Source organism: Perna viridis, chromosome 7 (assembly GCF_037379345.1).
Source record: "Perna viridis isolate PV_CMFRI_1.1 ecotype Kerala chromosome 7, ASM3737934v1, whole genome shotgun sequence".
Lineage (NCBI taxonomy): Eukaryota > Metazoa > Mollusca > Bivalvia > Mytilida > Mytilidae > Perna > Perna viridis.
The window spans coordinates 47,624,210-47,646,110 of NC_142451.1; the positions used below are offsets into that span (position 1 = coordinate 47,624,210).

At 32.9% G+C, this 21,901-nt stretch overlaps 2 protein-coding genes across 3 annotated transcripts in view; one reads left to right on the plus strand and one right to left on the minus strand.

Moving 5' to 3' along the window:
* Positions 1–90: 90 nt before the first annotated feature.
* On the minus strand, positions 91–16,810 carry LOC148613040 (nuclear envelope integral membrane protein 1-like). 2 transcript variants are annotated; one of them, XM_088595032.1, is made up of 8 exons: positions 16,676–16,810; positions 10,533–10,651; positions 10,030–10,261; positions 9,350–9,422; positions 8,002–8,095; positions 7,234–7,586; positions 5,793–5,954; positions 91–3,971 (listed from the first exon to the last, which is right to left on the minus strand). In XM_088595032.1, exons 1-8 carry the CDS (start codon positions 16,764–16,766, stop codon positions 3,809–3,811), a joined length of 1,287 nt encoding a protein of 428 aa, XP_088451158.1. In that variant the 5' UTR covers positions 16,767–16,810; the 3' UTR covers positions 91–3,808. The 2 variants fall into 2 exon arrangements, with proteins under 2 accessions (XP_088451158.1, XP_088451157.1); XM_088595031.1 differs by having other exon boundaries at positions 9,886–10,261.
* Positions 16,811–17,342: 532 nt separating this feature from the next.
* The window catches only part of LOC148613041 (aspartyl aminopeptidase-like), a 29,303-nt gene continuing 24,744 nt past the window's right edge, over positions 17,343–21,901 (plus strand). Inside the window, exon 1 of the mRNA XM_088595039.1 lies at positions 17,343–17,513. Coding sequence (XP_088451165.1) covers positions 17,358–17,513 — 156 coding nt within the window. The 5' untranslated portion in view covers positions 17,343–17,357. The remainder of the gene's footprint in view (positions 17,514–21,901) is intronic.

Here is a 21,901-nt window from a genome sequence, read left to right on the forward strand (position 1 = left end):
CTAACCACTGATGAACAGAAAAATAGGTCATAAAACAGGGATAAAAACTGAAAAATAAATTAAGGCTACAATGCTATTGAAAGAATACTATAATAATTTGTTATCCTTTAATTTTATTCAACAATACATAGAAAACAAATGATCATCCAAAATCATTTCTATAACAGACTTAGGCAGCAGAGTTTAATTATCATTACTCTTCCCTTCTTTACAATGTTGATGCACCATGGATAAACACAATCAGATAAAATGAGATATTATTATTTGATAAAAATAATTCCAAAATTTCATGTGCACTAATATCATAATGTGACTCCTGGTATTGGGAGCAATATTGGGTAGATAAAGTGAAGTATTTGGCAATCTGACCCCTAATAAATCCTGACTTTCTATAGGTTATGGCTACTGTGACGTCATTCAGCTATTGACTGAGGGAATTCAAAAACATTAATAATTAGCTATCGTTGTTGTATTCTTCAAATTCTGGAATTTAAATACATGTGAAAAAAATGGTTAGATACATTTGTATCTTAGGATTTTAAATATTGTTGCATTTTCATAGCATTTTGTTGTGCAGAAAATGACTTAACATTGGAAACAGACACACCAAAACAAGCCCTACTCACATATAAATTTTAATTTCTTGGGAAGCATCTCAGGTAGCACCAGTCTCATGTAATAGAAAAAATGGTTTTAAAGAGAACTCAACAAAACAAATGACAAACAGACATAAACAGACAGACAGGCAATTGATGTGCCCCTTAACTTGAAGTACTAACAATCTTGTGAATAAACAAAATCTAAAAAAGTGAAAAAAATCTATAAAAAAAACCCCAGTGACATGAATATAACTATAAAACAAATTAAGATACAAACCGAAAAATTATACAACACTTCAAATAGTGTTGAAACATAATTCTGTTTTGGGACTCATATTGTTGTTTTGGTAAAAATTTTCAAACTATCTATTAAAGTATAAGTGGTAAATAGACATGACACTACTGAAGCACCTGATAAAACTGTGTAAAAACAACAATGAAAAATATTGGGAGTATTACAACACATTTAAACATTTCACAAATTAAAAAAAAAACTAAAATTGCACATGTCACATAATTTTTTTTAGTAAGACAAGGCAACTTTATCTAAACCATCTCCTTGAACCCATTAATAGTTTTTTGGGAAATCTTTAGACAATTAGGAATAACTGCAAATTTTTTGACAGATATCTCTTCAGAAATAACACTTTATCAAAATTATCCAGTATCTCCAAAGATAAAGAGTTGAATTACAATTATGGATTAGTAGAGTAAAAATAAACTTTGGATGTATTATATGTCAGACAAGTGGATCTTCAATAGTTAATACACACATTTCTGAAATTGGAATCATACCTGATTCTAATTAAGGAGGTAGACCTAAGGTAAGGGACACAACTCCTAAAAATTACTGGAACGTTTGTATTCAGCATTTTACATCAATCTTATTTTATGAAACACAGAAATGGCAGAACTTTATTACACCAGAAGTAGATGTCTGATAAACCTGAAATCAGATCCCACAATATGGGACATGTACCTGATGCTGGATACCAAATATAAAGAGGCTGCAATTAGTAGTTGCTGAGGAAAGTGTTACTTAAATAATTTCCCCGCCCACCCACCTAACACATTCATCATTCTATAACCCAACTTTTACATATGAACTTCGGCCAAAATGAGATTTCATTGCTGTAAAAAGTGCAACAAAGGCCTGATAGCAAAAATAAAATCTCATGGTTAATTTAGTTTTCAGAATAAAGAGTATCTAGCAAGGTGCATGCCATAACAGATAAATTTACTATTCAAATATTCATTTCTACTCACAGTCTAATACCATTAACCTGAACATTCCAATGCAGATTGTCGAATTTATGTGTGTAATGTGTGAATCATAGATTTACAGTGTCAAAAGTGTTCATGCTGTATTGTGTATCTGAATCATATGAAATATATTTTTGTATAAATATTTCAAAAGATTATGGCTATATTTTTGAAGAAAAAAAACTAACCTGTTCAACTTTCTTTTTATAACAACATTGTGATGCATTCCTACTTTCACTTTGTATATGAATTGTTTTTTCTTGTTTCTAAAATGCAACATGTTTATGTGTATCATGTGGAGTACATAGTGCATGTTAGGTTGAATAGTTACACATCACAAGAAGTGTTATGTAAGTGTAGAATTTATATTTTTTATTGCTATTGAAGTAAAACTGAAGACACCTTCTTTGTTTAAGAAATGTTACATGTAAGTTAAATTTAACTTGCATGATATAAAATATGCTGACCCCTTAGGTCTGAGTCTCAGGTTGATATGGCATATGACACAGAATTTGGCATGATAATATTCAGTATACAAATGTATATCACATGTGTACGGTTACATTAATAGATGTAATATTCAGGCACAGTTCAAATTACATCACAATGTAATTCTCATCTTACAAAATACAATGTATAATAAATATGTAACATACATTTCAAAACCACATTCACAGAAATTATAGGCTCTTGAAAAACAAAATAAATTTCTTACAGTTCATAATAAAAAAAAAAAAAAACAAGAAAAACAAACGTAGTACATAATTTTGACAGGATTACACTTCAGATCAAAATCACACACTTACCAGTAATTTAAAAGACAATAAATGAAGAGGCTTTGATTTTTGTCCAAAATTAAATGCCTGACAGTATACACATCTAAATGTGGTTATATTACATTCCATAAACTTAAAGCTGCTAAGAAAATAGTTATGACAGACAGACAGGGTGAAATCTATATACCCCCCAAAACTTTGTGCGGGGTGTATAATAAACAAATAACACCAAATATGAATAGAAGTGCTAGCAGCTGAAATGTTATTTTGCATTACACCACAGCTACCCTATTCCTTGCTTCTAATATAATCATACAAATTTAGTATAGACATTACATATTATATTCTCCTATGGAAAGAAAGGAAAAGGTAATCAAGGGAACCAAGATTTTAGAGGAAATCTAAAGAATGTAATCCAGGGACAAAGACCAGACATGGAAAATGGACAAACACAAAAAATAACACAAATTAACCAACATAATACGTAAAAAGTAACAAAAGTAAACAAGTAACTCTGACTCCACTAAAAACTGGGAGCATCAGAGATGATTTTATGAGATCAACAAACAAAGCGGAAATTGGCACAATCAGAAGTAAATATACAACAACAACAAAAATTGTAACGGTAAAATTCGAATTTGAATCAGTGGAAATCCCCTAAAATTGGAAGAAAATCATCCCTGGAGCATGGACCAGGTGAACCGGTAGGGTAAGCATCTGCTTTTCTAGAAACACCTGCCGAGTTGCTCATAAAAATTCAAGTCCAGGGTAGACAAAAGAAAGAAAACTATGACACGTTGAACAAATACCCCATAACTATCCACGAATTCATGATGACGACCATATAACTTCTGTAGTGATGACTTCAATCTTGTAGCAACATAACCCTGTTCCAGAAGCACAGTACAAATCATTACAGTCATACACATAATGTATGACCTGAAACTCAACACACTCTGTCCAAAGTCAATTTCAAACATCACACCATGGATATAATACTAGTCATTTGATGATTGCAGTGAACACTATTGAAATTGATCCCAATCTTCAAACATTTACTCTAAACACTGAGAAAATATCTTTGAATCTACCCATTCAAACACTCTTCTGGTCCATCATAAGAAATGACCACCATTTTTCGAAGTTGTTTTCTAGTTTTCCTCCACCTGATCAATCATCTATTTCATCCTCTGATATGAGTTCCTGCTCTCCTGCGATTTCTACCTCCTCCTCCTCCTCTTGATCAACCCTTAGTTCCTCCTGTGTGCTATCATACTCTAATAATTCCTGATCTGTTACATGCCATGAGTCACCCTCAACAAAACTTGCAAATCTTTAAATAAAACGAGCAATTTTATGTTTATTGAACTTTAAAAAATGGTTAAGTTAAATAATTTGCCCTTTCAAATTTTTTAATTAGTAGACTAACCGTACATGTATTTGCTATTGTAATTTAAATTTTTTTACAAGTTATTTATGACGTAATCTTAGGTAAGGAACACAATTCGTACCAATCATTGGAACATTTGTATTCAGCATTTTACATCAATCTTGTGAAAGCATCACAGTAACTTAAATTGATTTTATTCTGTTTCAAAGGAAAGCTTGAAAGGTTTTGGTGAAATTGAATATGATACAAACATGTCACTGATTTCAAGAATAATGTCCCTTACCCTAGGTCTACCTACTTAAATCCATCTGTGCATATTTAAAAGTCAGTGACAAGATTCTGATTAATTTGATCTTTCCATTTTGCTTTTAATTTGATTCATTGCCTGCTCCTCCTTTTCATTTCATTACTAAAAAGATGAATTGTTTCTCAAAATCATATCAATTCTATACTATATGTATATGTATAATTCAAATATACTCTCCACAGTGGAGATATTTTGAGTGGAATCACAATTTTAAAATTTTAACTTCTCCTGTCTTTATACCAATTTATGTCAAATGGTTCTAACTGTTTAATAATATGTCAGTTAAGGAAAGAAATCAAAGTGCTCATAACACTGGCAGTTTTTGATTCTTGTAAAAATTGTAGCATGAACACAATTTTAAAGGTTATATGATGTTAGATAAAATTGTGATCATAGATTGCATTTAAAATACTATTAAGAAGTGCCCTTTTTAACATGTTTTCCTAACAAAACAAATCCTTACAGCATATGCAGTTTTCAACTTGCCAAGGGAAAGTGTAACTAAGTACTTTACTTTCCCTGACCCAAATTTCATTTGCCCTGGGTAACGGGAAATAGGAATCCTAGAACACTGAATCTATACTACTGATTCAACTTTACACACATTTACATATTTTGTTCCATTTCACCTCTTTCCCCAATTCTAAACCTACCAAAACGTTAATATGCATTTACATTCAAAAGCTATATTAAAAGAGCATAAATCTTACATAACAATTATACTTAAATGAAACCAATATCAGCTTAAGAAAATAATTTCCTTAACACTAGACTTTTTCAAAAACTAGACACTTTTATCAATTTGAAATTTCCCGCCAATTTTATTTGGTTGAATTCACTGCTCTTCACTTCCTGTTTATAAATGGTAAAATATTAATGATAGGATGGATAATTTACCTTATAAGTATGTTAAAATGAAAATATTTAACATATTTTATCCTTTCAGACACATTACTGCAAGGAATAAATTCCCTAAATGTAAATTTATTGCTAAATATCTTTCAAGACCAAAAAGGAGTCCCTCAAATCTAGAGTTATTTGCATAAATAATAGAAAATTACTGAGCTGATAAATTGCAAGAAACATATTTACTTGAAAGAGGTATTGAATGATATAAAAAGGTATTAAATTTGGACTATTTTATTGTGTAGTATTCAGAAATAGTAGGGAAGTTCTAGTGATAGATTGGTGACATAAGGTATTTTGATCCTGAAGGATCAAAAACCTAAAAATATTGAAAACTACTGAAATGGAGCAAATTTATCCCAGTTTTTACTTTGATGGAGTCACAGTTGAGGACATGTGTGACTCCACTTTGACGGTAGTGTAATTTAATGCTTTTTTCTCCAGGTGTTATGATATGTAACTGTGGAATAGCCTTTCTGACCTATCTGGACTTTTCAGTTGACAGTTTGGGTATAATTAATGTATGTTACTATGGAATAGCCCTATCTGACCTATCTGGACTTTTCAGTCGACTGATAACTTTCCATGGTTTACATTCAGGACTTTGACAAAACAGTCTCAATTCATCTAAAGCTTTCCTTGTCTCCTCTACACCTTGTCTTTGGTACTCCTCTTCAGTCAGTAACTTCACTGTTGGTTTGAATAGTTTATATCTACAGAAACACAAACACTTAAGTTAGACAGGTCAAAGGGCTAGCCCACGCACAGATTAATAACAGATTCAAGTTTGTTTGGATACATAAATGTACTAGCAAATTTTAAATTTCCATTTCTTCTTTTCCTTATCTGTTCACAAACAGCTGCCAGAAGTAAAGTGATGCACAACAACTGGAGATTACCACTCCATATCTGAAGAACCAAAGTAAGCCCCGAGGCACTGGGGTACTGAAGATATAAATATTCTGTGTACATGTTGAACTAGTATCTCCGAATATGAAGGTTTGTAACAAATTTATCCGCAATATATTTGTCCATCAATGTTTCAAAGGGCCAAAATTAAGCACTTTGGCATCATTTTGGCATTTCTACAAATTTGAGAAAATTGAGCCAGTGCCATACTATGGGACATGTGTGATTCGTGGCGAATGAACATGTTCCCCAAAGGTAGTGGGGGAACAAATTGTTTTTGTTTTAACTTTTATAATTCTTCTTTCCCATATACTTTTGTCACCAGAACAGCCAAACCGATTGGAACTAAACTTGGCACATATGCAATCTAATTAAAATTAGACCTATGAATTGTTCCATTCAGTCACTGCATGGAGTGTTGTTAGCTCCTACATAATGACTGAATGGAACAATTGATAGGTCTAATTTTTATTAGATGGAATCATATGCAGATGTGCAATCACTATCTGAATTTTCAAACATAGCTGCCATTTCAAAATGGCCACCATTTAAAGATGAAAAAATGATAAAGAATACAGGAAAAATTGTAGAGACTTGATATTTGGTTTAAAAATAGGTCACCACAAGGGTTTCCAGTCCACTATATTGAAATTTAGAAAATGACCATGATCGAATAGTGGTCACTTTCCATGATGGCTGTCAATCAAAACTTAATTTTTTTGTTAATATAAAACATAGAAACTAATTTTGAGAACTCCTGTGACTATGGGAATGTCTGAGAAACATCTGAGTTGGTGTCCAACACAATACATGTTGTACATTGCTATCCCCTTCCTCTGCTCTACCCCTTTGTCAATCATGTCAATAAAACATGCTGGTTTATATTCTGTAGTAATTAAGGCCCCAATACAGCATAACACTGGATCAATTTTTGTCAATTGAAGAGCTCTACCTTGCCAGAAAATAATTCAAACATATCTTTCATAATAATTCTAAGTAATTTTCCAAAGGATTCATATCAGTCTGTATCAAAAATTGGAAAGCCACATGTCAGACAATTTTTTAAAGCTTTTCTTTTCTTACCTGAAGTATCTGGTTAATCTATTACTATATAATCCACTTGGCAAATTATATGATGTCAGTATAAATATCACTATAGCAACAGACAACTGTGGAATCTGGGTCCCTTGGTACATTAGCAAAAGTCCCAATCCTTGTATCACCCACTGCAATATATTCAAATTTTTCTGGTCAGTAATTGGTCCATATTTATAGCACACTCCAAAGCTTATGAACCCTGTAGCTGCAACGTATCCCAGAATCCATTTCCAGTGTGTGAATATTTGTGTGTAGAAGGAAGTAGCAAACAGCTGCCAGAAGTATAATGAGGCACAACAACTGGAGATTACCATTAGATATCCAAGCTTCTTTAGACTCTGAAAATACATATACAATGAGAAAGGGCAGACTGAAGGACATCAAAAACATTAATATAACCTCTGCATTTTATTGTGTGGGGGTATAAAATTGTTTATTTAACAGGAAAAAAAGTGATGTTTGGTTGACTCAAGGTAAGAATAGTGTACATGCTTCTGTCAGATGTAGCTTCCATTGAGCTACCACATTAAAAATTGGGGTGCCAGACTCGTAAAAAATAAGATACCAGGTATATCTAATTAATAAAACAGTTTGATCCTGAAATGCTTGAAATGTTTGCCATAGGATACAAAACTACAATTAATCAATTTTTTAACTGATCTTTCTAAATATAAACAATACATGGACCAAAAGTTTCTCTTTATTTCATAAAAACCAAATACAAGTTAACTGATGCACAAATAAACAAATTACCTGTGGGAAAACTCTATGTAGTATCATCATCAGTATAAGCAATGATGCTACCACTCCAAGTGAAACCCCTAAACTGTACTGTAGCTTTATGTTCCTGGTAGAAAAATGAATATTTAATCATGACAAAATAATAACACTAGAGTTAATACTGGGAGTTTTATCCTACGACGCTACGAGTTTGCTGGAGGATCCTGAATTTTTAAGTTAACTGTCTTGGTGATTGTTAAAGCACTTACTCCTTTTTTGTGTCACTTGTGTAGAGGATAACATATAAAGTAGTATTTGGTGCAGTGACTTAAAACTGAACGAGCATAGATGACAAATGAACTTGAACAAAAAATGGCAAAACAGTACAAAATATTTCTGGTACTCTGAAGAACTGTTATAAAATCATTATAATTATTCAAAATGTTATTCATGGACATTCTTTCAGGAGCATGAAAGTTGTTTGCACCAATAATAATGTGGATCAGTGGTGGATACAGGGGTGCAGAAGGTTGGCACCCCTCCTCTTTATTGGAAGAGTAATCAAGGGAACCAAGGTTATAGCAGTAATCAAAAGAATACAATCCAGGGACAAAGACCAGACATGGAAACAGACATACACAACAAAGAACATGAAGTAATTAAAATCATACATACAAAGTAACAAAAGCATATGAGCAACTCAGACTCCACTAAAAAGTGGGAGCATGGACAAGTTACACCAGTTTTTTTAGTGCAGATGGATACATCGTAACAATCCATGAGTTCATGATGAAGACCATAAAAACTTCTATAGTGAAGACTTCAATCTTGTAGCAACATAACAAAAGCATGAATAAGCAACTCAGACTCCACTAAAAACTTGGAGCATAGACCAGGTGCACTGGTAGGGTAAGCGTCCTCTACTTTCCTAGAAACACCCGCCAAGTTGCTCATAAAAAGTCAAGTCCGGGGTAGACAAACGAGGAAAAGAAAACTATGACCTGCTGAATAAAGCAGTTTTCATGGTGCAGATGGATACGCCATAACGATCCATGAGTTCATGATGACGACCATAAAACTTCTGTAGTGATGACTTCAATAAAAAAATATGTTATTTTTTATGTACATATATAAAATTGACAAAAAATGGTAAGTAATGTCCTAGCATCCCTTTTTTTTTTAGGAACCCGGCTGGCACCCCTGCTTTTCAAAGTGTTTGATCTACCCCTGGGAGTTATCTGAAAATTTCAAAAGTATTTCATCATATCAATATTTTTCCTGGTGGTTATACTTCAAGTGAGCTTGCTTCTGATATGAACTTCAAAATTACCACAGTTAGTCTAAGCATGAACTTCTTAGTTACATAATTAAAGCCACTTACTGACTAAGCTGTTTGGCATAAAGAAATATTAGAATGCCAATACAAAGATAGGCCACATACCACAGCTCAACATCTGAAGAACAGATCAAATATTTTTCATTAGTCCATATAAATACATAATTAGAATTATAATCAATATCAACAGATAATGCAATAAGTATTTCAATATGTCATTAATAGTTTGAGTTATTTTAGATAACAAAAACATAGATAGATATGTATAAAAATTTTGCCACAAAGAGCTGTATAAAATGGTAAAAAAATGCAGTACATTTGTACCACTTTTTGGATGTATTTTCCTGATTTTTTTGTATTGTTCTCTATATTTGTTTTTGTAAATACTGAAAATGATTGAAATTTTAACTTTTGACATGAGATATATTATACTGAGCTAATTGTTTACATACATAACGCTAGAATACATGTACTGCTCTTTATGATAAGATAAAAGGTTCATAGTTTCAATTTACTGAAGTTTACAGTATTCTTTAATGAACAAAGCACAACAAAAAGTTATTCTTGAACTGTGAACTTACGTCTGTAAATAAAAGTGGCGTTGTATCGTTGTTTTGAATACACAGCAAAACAGTTCAATCGGTACAAATCAAATCTCAAATCCATATATTTATAGATAATACAAACAGATATGTTATATCCCAATGGTATTCCCAACAACCTACTTTTATACTTAAATGTTGCCATGTACTTTTGGTTGCTATGGACACCAATACAGCTCTGGTTGAAAGGTGAAAATGACATATCTTTTAACTCCATGTTAAACAGTAGTTTCATGTTTTGTAGGACTTGTGGTAATTGTATTGAACTTTTTTTCTTTTCTCTGACTTTTTCCACGGAATCACCATAGATAAACTGAAATGATTCTCCTGTTCCATTCTTCGGGGTGATTCTAAGCTACAAAATAAAAAAAAAACATGTATTGAAAATTATTATGTTCACAAACATTTTTGCTTTACAGGCATTCAATATACAAAGGCTCAGGAGCTTAAATTCCAGAAAGTCATGCATATTCATCCAATGCAAAGGTGATCAAGTAAGATGAAAATCTTCAGCATATTGTGTTGTAAAGACTGTAATCAGAGTAATCAACCAATAAGTGTAGTATAAATGTTCAAATATGAAATTATATTAACATGGAGTTCAAATGCAATCTTTTACTAAGTACCACAGGGTTTGCCCATAACAAGAAAAGATCCTCCTGACGGCCCTCATAACAGTACACTGTCCATGCTGAACTTTTAACCTCTACTTCATTAAATGTCATACTCTTATCAAAATGGAAACCTGAAAAATAGAATATAAAAATAATACATCATTTACTGAACATATAAATACACAAATGGGTATTGTTAGGGATCAGAACTAAGGATAATATAAAAAAGCATTCCACGTTCCATTTGAATGGCTAATATAATTTTTTTAATAAGAAAATGATACACAAATGTAAAGCAGATCTTTGATAAAATTGGGATCTCGTGAATACTTGAGATGAAATATGTTGGCACATCCTTCAACTCCTATGAAATTAATTTTACATTCTGTTACGACAGTTGTACCTAGTCTAATGTTCAGTTCTAACTATTACATGCTAGCAACTAGAGATATATGTTAAGATAAAGGCTTCTAAATTTCTAGGCTTCTAACTTTCTGAAACATTTTTTTTAAAAACTACAGATGTACTTAAATGCACCACCTTTGTCCACTATGATTTTTTTTCACATTCTCATGACCTGTGGCCTGACCATGAAATACAAAAATTGTAGTTTAAGTCATTTTTATTGACTCAAACTGCATACCATGAGGTAAAATGTTCGGGAATGTAACAAATATTCAATAATACTGATACCAAATTTCCAAAATCATCACAATTCTAAAGGAGTAGTATTTCCTTGCAAACAAAACTTGGGAAATACACTGTACTGTAGAAATTACAGAAAATGTAAAACAAGAGGCTTCAGGAACCTAATTCGCTAACCTGGTTAATTTTTTGTCTTTCAAGGACAGTTACTCTAACAAGGAGCTGTCTGACAATTTTGACTCAATGAAGATTTTGGTAATGACTTATCATAAGGACCATTTCATCAATTGAAAGTTTCATTCTATCAATTATAGTTTTTAAGATTTGGATGAAAACTGCTAAAAACATAAATTTTTGCCTTTCAAAGGCAAAAATTCTAAAAAGGAGTTGTCTGCAAGCTTAACTCCCCCCCCAAAAATGTGTAGGTTTTATTATAAGTATCATTTCAGCAATTGAAAATCTATTTACCATAGTTTACAAGATATTGACTTACATTTTGAATCAATCAAAGTGCTGATAGCACTGGAGGTTTTTGATTTTTTTTAAATTGTGGCATGAACTAAATTTCAAAGATTACATGATGTTAAATAAAATTGTGATCATACATTTTGTCTTCTTTCTTATATGTACAAACTGAAAGTCAATCCATACTACTGATTCAACTTTACACACATATATAAATTTTGTCCCATTTCACCTTTTTCCCCTATTTTAAACCTACCCAAAAGTTAATGTGCATCTACATTCATAAACTATATCAACAGAGTATTTACCTATAATTACACTTAAATAAAACCAATTTCAGCTTAAGAAATTATTTCCTTAACACAAAATTTTCAAAAACTAGACACTTTTTATCAATTTGAATTTTCCTGCCAATTTCACTTGGTTAATTACTGCTCTTCATTTCCTGTTTATAAATGGTAAAAAAATAATGATAGGATGGAGAATTTGACTTATATGTGTGTTAGAATGAACGTGCTTAACACATCTTATGCTATTAGACACATTATCATCATTATTGCAAGAAATAAATTTTCTAAATGCAAATTTATTACTAAATACATTGTATCTTTCAAGACCAAAAATGAGCCCCTCAAATCTTCAGTTAATATGAAGATTAGATCTCAATTTTATTGGCAGGAATAATACAACGTTATTGAGCTGATTAATTGCAAGAAATACAGTTTTATTCACTAGTTACTGTATAAAAAGAGATATTGAATGATACCAGAGGCTGCCAGGAGCCTGAATTGCTCACCTTGTTAAAGTTTATCTCTCAAGGACATTAAATTTAACAAGGAGTAGTCCAACAATTTTGACTCAAGAAGACTTTGGTAGGACTATCATAAAAATCATTTCAGCAATAAAAAAAAAAGAAAAAAAAAGTCATTTTCATCTTTAAAGAGCAATAACTCTTACAAGGAGTCACTTGACAACTTTGATCCCTTTAGACTTTTGCAGAAAGAGTAATCAAGGGAACCAAGGTTATAGCGATAATCAAGGGACAAGGCCAGCCATGGAAAACAAAAAACTTAAAGTAACTAAAATCATACATAGAAAGCAACTAAAGCAAATGAGCAACACGGACTCCACTAAAAACTGGGAGCATGGACCAGGTGCACCGGTATGGTAAGCGTTCTCTGCTTTTCTAGAAACACCCACTGAGCTGCTCATAAAAAGTCAAGTCCGGGGTGGACGAAAGAGGAAAGGAAAACCATGACACGTTGAACAAATCAGTTTTCATGGCGCAGATGGATACACCTACATGTATAGAAATAATTTTGCTAAACCGAATGGTTTTGGAAATACATGTGAAAAACTACTGTCTGATCCCTATGTTCTATTTTTAGTAATGGTGGCCATGTTTTTCAACAGATCAAAAATCCTCATATCAGTTCTATGCATGACACCCCAAGGAACATTCATACCAAGTTTGGTTCCAATTGGTCAAGAAGTGACAGAGGAGAAGATTTTTGAAAGAGATAACATTAAAAACAACAAAAAACGTTGAAAAAGGGCAATACCTCCAACATGGCTTAACAGATTAAAATGAAAATTTGGCCACTGAAAGATCTCATCATGCTGTACACTTTTATCCCCATGTCAGAATTAGGCTAAACCTTACAATTTTGGAGATACATGCGAAAAACTACTGTCTGACCCCTATGTTCTATTTTTAGAAACGGCGGCCATGTTTTTTGACGGTTCAAAAATCCCCACATCAGTTCTATGCAGGATACCCCAAGGATCATTCATACCAAGTTAAGTTCTAATTGGTCCAGTAGTGTCAGAGGAGAAGAGTTTTGAAAAATTGTTAGAGGCCATGTCTGGGGTATAAATAGCAGCCAATTGAAAGTAATATGGAGAATTCAACTTTCTTTGCATTATTCAAATTCGAGCAACATTTTCACTTATATCTCTGTTCGAACTGTTTAGATAAATTCAAAAATTATTGTCCATCTAAATTTGTATATCAGAACAGCATATATCAAATATGAGCAAGTAATATTTGCTATTAAATGAGAAATCATATGTTAAAAGTTATGAAGAGGTGACTTTTTCAAATTTGAATTTCCCAGACTGATGGGAGGAGCTAACCCTTTGTTATTGTTTACACAGGAAGTAGGGCTACCATGTGTAACAACTTGGCATGCAGAATACAAACATGCATTCACCTACCTGATCAGTAATATTGTTTAAATGACAGCAAATATTTCCAGATGAAGCAGATAAAGACAATCACTTAATTCCCTAAGTGTTATCAATCACAGATCAAAGATTGTCAAGATAAAACACAATAAGAATATCAAACACTGATCAACTACCCAACAAACAAACTTTTATTTATTTAACCTGCTGCCATCTATGTCCCATGTATATTTCACCAGGATTATTTGGGAACCATCCTCTAACGAGATCTACAATGCACTTGGGTGATAAATCTCTTTTGTGATAGACATTGTTTCTCCTCCGAAGGTCCTTATTGAAGACAGTCTTATTGGCATTACATAGAAGAAATGGTCACCCCAAGACAAGAACAAGGAGGTTTTTCCACTATGAAAAAAATTTTGTCTCATATCAAGTGTAAGAAAACAGACTATGTGGGAGTTGGACTACTTAAGAAAAATGGTCAGCTTATTACAGAGGATAAACAAAAGTCTGATGCATTAAATCGCCAATTTCAATCCATCTTCTCAACACCAAGTAATATTTCAGAATCTAAATTCAGTGATCAAAATTACATTACAAATGAAAAAACTTATCCTGTTATGAGTGATATTAAAATTACAATACCAGGTATAACAAAGCTCTTACAGAATCTAAACCCGTCAAAAGCCTGTGGACCTGACCTGACCTTGTGTTCTTAAAGAACTAGCCATTGATATATCACCAATTCTTTGTCTTATTTATAAAAAAATCTTTTAATACTGGTGAAGTACCCTCTGACTGAAAAACCGTACATGTCACTCCAATTTACAAGAAAGGATCTAAATACAAATGTATAATCCTGAAAATTATAGACCAATATCCTTGACATGCATTTTCTGCAAAATCTTAAAGCATGCTGTAGTTAGTGCCATCATGAACCATGTAGATGAATACAATATTCTATATATACTTCAACACGGCTTTCGGCAACAAATTTCTTGTGAAACTTTCAAATTTATTGATGATGTAACTAAAAACCTTAAAAATTCTTTTCAGACAGATATATTCATCATGGATTTCAGTAAGGCATTTGATAAAGTCAGTAATAATTTATTTACTCTCAAACTTAAGAACTATGACATACAATGCAAAACTAATAAACGGATACACAGCTTCCTATCTAATCATACTCAAGCAGTTGTCCTTGAAGGTGTAACATCTGGCTGTGTTGATGTTCAGTCAGGGGTACCCCAAGGTTCTGTACTGGGACCCAGGCTGCTTTTATTTTATATTAAGGATATGACAGTAAACCTACATGTAAATTCCACAATATGTCTATTTGCTGATGACACCATAGCCTATCTAGCAGTTAAATCTAACGGTGACTGCAATCACTACAAACTGACTTAGATAAACTAGGAGAATTGGCCAGTAACAAAAACCTTATCAAATAAACCTACATATCACATGGCCATACACTAGAACATATAAATAAAGCTAAATACCTTGGCATTACAATCCAATCTGACCTTAAATGGCAGTCACATGGACAACATGTGCAATAAACCCAACAATACACTAAGCCTCCTAAAAAGATATCTAAATGTCGGTTCCACCAAGGTAAAGGAACAGGCATATAAATCGCCAGTCAGGCCATCACTGGAATATTTCTGCTCTATTTCAGTATTTGGGATCTACATTATGTACATACACATATATACATATAAAATAGAAATGATTCAAAGGCATGAAGCTAGCCTGCTAGGTTTGTGACAAACAGGTACTACAATACATCTAGTGTCTCAAACATGATACAACAGAACAACTGACTTGTTGAATGTGTAGAACAGTTGCTAAGCAGGGTTTGACATTAACGGTTGCCCGATTGCCCGGGGCAAGTAAATCGCCGGTCTGGGCAAGTAAAAACGACATCAAAGTTGCCCGACTGGGCAAGTGAAAAAAATATGTGCCCAAATTACATTATTTCTGATCATAGCAGCTCCAAAACATCGAAAATTACTTCTGTATAGTTCGCCGTTCTTCCCGACCTTGCTGACCTAGATTATCATTGGATAGTTTTCTGATTTTCCCTTTGCCAAAAATAGATCGTATGATATTAATGTCGACCAATCGGATGCGTCCAATTGTACATCTATTTTCGTTATCCAATTGAACATCGCGATTTATTTATGGAATTTCTTACTTTGGAAAACTGTAAGAAATCTGTATCGAAAACTTCGAAAATATGAGAGAAAAAGAGAAATAAAATTCTATTGAAGATAGTTACTGTTGTCCATTTGTTAAACTAAAGATGTGAAATAAAAACTCCTCACATGAATACTTGTAATTTCTTTGCTTCTTGTTTTACCCCTTATTCCCGCAAAAAATATGACGGCTTTTCGATTTATTTGGCTTGCAATTAATCAGTTCTCCCCAAGTGTCGAGGGAGTAAGCATGGCCAAGCAGGGGACACTTGACTGTTTTGAGGTAACTGGGCTCCCCGAAATTCCACAGAAAAATACAAAAGCTGACTATGTATCACTGTAATCGAATCTTAGAATGGTCAATTTATGTTAAACCACTGTCATCTGCATTATAGTTGAACAGTTTCTTGCCCTCCACCTCTTATTAAACAAGGGTTTCTGGTTTAAACACTATATAGTGACACAAAGTTCCGGGCGAGTATTTCAATATTTCGGGCAAGTGAATCACATATGTCACTTGCCCGACTGGACAAGTGAATATAAAAGTTAACGTCGAACCCTGCTAAGGCCGCCTAAGCCTATATTGCTATAATATATAAAAGTAGAAATGCTCTCCAGTTACAGTACGATTAAAAGAGTTAAAAGTGGACTTACATTCTGGTTTAATGCATCCTTTGGCTACAATGCAGACAACATTCAAACTTAAAATCATTAAGAAGTTAAGAAATTTCGTTACTCGCTCCATTTTCAAAAGTTTTTGATCGATAAAGACTCCGCGTCTGAGTTAGCTTTGTGTTTGAGTGTTTTAGAAAATAATAAGCCAAATTAAACTTAAAAAAAACGGAAAGAAACTAACACCACACACCCCGTGAGATATAAAACGATGATCTGTTGGCTCAATTTTTGTTTTGCAATGAAATATTCCCCTAAAAAAGAACAATTTAGTTGTACAGAACTAAGTGCATATAAATACAAGAAATAAAAAAGTCAAAATTAAAACTGTTCATTTGAATTTCAAACTTATAAAATATGTGAAAGAAATGGAAATTATCAATTTAAGAAAGTTGCAGTGTTTTGATAGCACACTTGCAAAAGAGGTTACCATCATTAAAAAAAAAACAAACATGCATTTATGTATGGCATATGAAATTAAACAAAACTCTTTTATCTATTTTATGGTACCAAAAGCTGTTACCGTTTTTGTGTTTCTCGGCCGATTTGTTCTGAGACTTTATGTTTTCATATCCCTTTATAGGAAACGCAAATGGGTCATGTTGAAGCATAAACATTTTTCAATTCAAAGACAAGAGTCCTTTAATTGAGACTTTTCGTACATATGGACAAAAGAGCTATTGATAAGAAAAAAACAATGAGAGTAATGCGTGTTGTTTTAATTTGGTTATCGTTTTGCATTTATAACAACCAAAATAAGATTCGGGTCGTTTACACGCCAACTTTCACTTTGCCATTTCTGCAGCATACACATAACATGGTAAGAAACGTTTTTACCGAGCAGGTAAAATTTGCACAATTCATAAGAACTGCACGATTTTTTATGTTCTTATGCATTTACGAAAAAAAAATCAAGATGTCAGGTTTGGGTGACAAGAGTCAAGACCGACAAGAGACAATATTGTTTGCACAAACACATTTACAGTAAATGGTTATGGCATGAACAAAAACAGTAAAATGTAATAGATCTACTGAATTTATGACCATGGTGTGACAGTGATGTTAATCTGATCAAAATAGATTAATCTATAGTTTAAACTTTGAGGTTATATATTAATATGATTTCTGTGAAATTAAATTGACCTTCGATTCCAACACTCGTTCATGATTTTGATAGTTATTTATGAGTATTTCTATAGAACTAGTGCAGAATGAGTTCTATGCCACAGGGCCAGTCATTGGCCCAAAGGAGTACTCCTTTCAGTGGCAGAGGGGTGATGCATCGGCCCTGTCAGAGACTTGTTGTTTCTTTGGTGTCACAGTAGCAAGGCCTATGTGACGATGAAACATGACATTGAGAGCCGAAAAGGGTAGGGTCCATAGGAGAAAGTTTTGGTAGTTCACCAGTCATTTCATCAATCAATTATATATAAATTTTAATTTACTTGGCTGGATGATTGACGGGACTAACATCAACAAGTTTCTCATCGATGCTGTTACATGTACTGGTTATCATAATAATTAACACATACTATTTTTATGAAATCCTTGTATACCCATTAGGGCTAGTCAAGAAGTTACATGAATTCAATAAACAGTGTACATGCATTCATTTAAATATATGATTCTTGTTTAACATGACCCTTATGTCCCAATTAATTTCTTGTCTTTTAACCCTTTGACTGCCAGAGTTTCTCTAAGAGAGTGCCAGACATATTTTCCAAAATGTTTTCCAAGCTGCTCTGTTACGTTTCATGCAGTGATTGTATGACGTTAGCAATGCTGCCTCCGATAAGAGGCATCATGAGGGTGGAATGAATACCATGCAATTTTTTCCCCATTACCATTTTTTAAAAATTGCTTTTCCCTTGGATTAAAGTCTGAAAATATTTACAGGGCAGCTAAGCTAAACATTAAACATTAAAAAACAATTACAAAATGTGAACATAAATGAACAAAGTGTACATGTAGTATTTTTTTGCGGAAAAAAATAACATAAAAAGGGCAGTGAGTACTATCAGGCAAAAATGATTTTATGGAAAATGCTATTCACATGATACGTGTAAAAATGACATTTTATTTAGTTTACATCCAATTGTTTTTCCAATCAATGAAAAGTTTAGGAGGAGCTTCACCTTTGAGCCTCAAAATATATTAACACTTTCATCAAAAGATCTACCTTTTGCAGGCTTACATGGTCATAATTTTACTGCATCGTACATACATTCACATGTAATGCAGTATAAGAGGACTAACGTAAACAAAACATTGGAAGACAGACATGATACATGCATGGTGAGTCCTACCCATCACACCATTTTTTTTTTCGGGTGGGTGGGGGAGGGTTATAGCTAACAAATTCAGAAAGTTTTTTACAGCAGGGTTTTCATTATTTTTTGCAATGCAGGTACTTTTGGTTTTGTAGGAGGTACCTTTTATCATTTTGTTTAATAAAAATGTATGAAATTTTAAATTCTGGAGGTACCTTTCAGTAGTATAGAAGGGTAAAAGTACCTGGTACCTCCTCTTAATGAAAGACCTGTTACAGATTTTAAAATTCACATTATTTTACAATTGATTAAATTTCCAATCCATTTGATTTACAGACAAAGACAATACCGATTGTGATTTTTTTTTCGGGAAACACTTCACATTTTTGTTTTTGCCAAAAATAGAGGCAAGTTAATTTTGAGAAAAATGAATGTACAATGGTTAAAAAACTTATCATTTCTATTGCTATCACTTTATTTGTGTTTTATATGTATTTTTTTAGAATATAAAATTTACCTAAGTTGTTAATTTTATCGACTAGTGTGAAGTAAATTATGATCTGTGTATGAAAACCTATATGGGCCACTCTTTTTTTTTAATTAAAAAAAAAAACTTCAGGATAATAAGTTGAAAATTCAAGATTAAAAAGATTGGCCGATATCGCCCTCCGTATCTCTGTATTCATTGGTATTATTTTTTTTTTTTTTATTACTTTTAACTCCCACTAAATAAGATTAAAACCACCTTGTCCGTCCGATTATCTCGGGTTTGCTTCAAAATTTGGTGTGTCTTAATAAGATTGGGCAGATATTGAAAGTGATTTTGGCTGATCTCTGATATAAGCTTCCTGTATGAGTTTTTCTTGCCTAGAGCAAAACAACGCCTGCCGCTTTTTTTTGGGGGGGGGAGGAGATGAAAGGAATAGGACCAGACTCGTGGGATTCGGTTCTGTAGAAAAAAGTGATAATAGAAAAATAGGACAAAAATCGAAAATCAAAAATTTATTTCTAGCAACTGATATAAATAAAAAAGCGGCTCAATTGCAATCTAAAAAGACAAACAATTAATTGGGAAAATGAGGTTCATGTTAGCAAAGGCTCATATATTTAAATGAATGCATGTACACTGTTTATTGAGTTCATGTAACTTCTTGTCTAGCACTAAATGGTATATAAGCATTTCATTAAGATAATATGTTAACGTAAATGTTTTAATTCTTATGATAAACAGTACATGTAACAGCATAAGAGAAAAACTTGTTGACATTAGGCCCCCAGCCATCCAGCCAAGGTAATTAAAAATATATATAATTGATTAATAAAATGACTGGTGAACTACTAAATCTTACCTTTATGGACCCTCCCCTTTTGCCTCTCAATGTAACATTTCATTGTCACAAAGGCCTTGCTACTGTGACGCAAAGAAAACAATAAATTTTTGACAGGGCCGATGCATCGGTCCTCTGGCACTGAAAGAAGTACTACTTTGGGCCAATGATTGGCCCTGTAGCACAGAACTCGTTAAGATTGCAATTGAGTCATTATTTTATTTATATCAGTAGCTAGAAATAAATGTTTGATTTTTTCTTATATTTGCCCTATTTTTTTTCTCTGGAACTATGGCCACACGTCTAGTCCTAATCCCTTCATCCAAAATAAAAAAAGATGAGGCCTTGTTTTGCTCAAGGCATGCCAAACTTGTACAGGAAGCTGATATCTGAGATAAAGCCACACCAAATTTTGAAACAAACCATCCATTGGGAGCCGAGGTAATCGGACGGACAAGGTGGTTTCAATCTTGTTCAATTATAAAGAATAACGTAGAGGTGAACTTAATTGGACAGAATGACTGACGGATAAGGGGGTTTCAATCTCGTTGATTGAGAGTTTAAAGTACATTAATTCTATGTCTAACAACATGACACAAATAAAATGATAGCAATAGAAAGTTTTTTAACCATAATTGTACATTCATTTTTGTCAAACTTAACCACTTCGATCCCAATAATCACACTTTTGGCAAAAACAAAAATGTTAAATGTTTGCCCGAAAAAGAGGCACAATCGGTGTTGTCTTTGTCTGTATATTAAATATATTGGCAATTAAATTGATTGAAAGATAACGTAATTTTAAAAATCTATCAAAAGCTTTTTTAATTTGTTTGTTAAAACCCCCCCCCCCCCCCCCGCCCCCCCACCAAAAAAAAAATGGTGTGATGGGTAGGACTCACCATGCATGTATCATGTCTGTCTTCCAATGTTTTAATTGTGCTGGAAGTTCTATTTTACTGCATTACATGTGAATGTATGTAAGACGCAGTAAAATTATGGCCATGGATGCTTGCAAAAGGGAGATCTTTTGATAAAAGTGTTTATATATTTTGAAGTTTAAAATTGAAACTCCTCCTAAACCTTTCATTGAATGGAAAAATGGATGAAAACTAAGTAAAATGTTGTTTTTATATGTATCAAAAAAATATTGCATGTACAATATAAGTTAAAAGTCTACTACAAATGTAGGTAAAGTGAGGTAGCATCATTTTTTTCATTTATTTTATTTCTTTCATAAGATCCTTTCCTGTTGACAGTGTCGTTTGCTTTTTGTTCATTTATGTTCATATTTCAATTGATTTTTAATGTTTAGTGTTTAGTTTAGCTGCCCTGTCAATATTTTCAGAATTCCTATCAAGGGAAAAGCAATTTTTGAAAAAATGGTAAAGGGAAACAAGTGCGTGGTATTCATTCCACCCTGTTAACGCCTCTTATCAGAGGCAGCATTGTAATGTCACACAATCGTTGCACGATGAAACGTTGTAGAACTATAGCTCGGAAAACATTTTTGAAAATATGTCTGGCACTCTTAGAGAAAACTGGCAGTCAAAAGGTTAATATATATGCTATATCTCTTGGTGTGAGGTGAGGTTTTGATGAAGAAATTA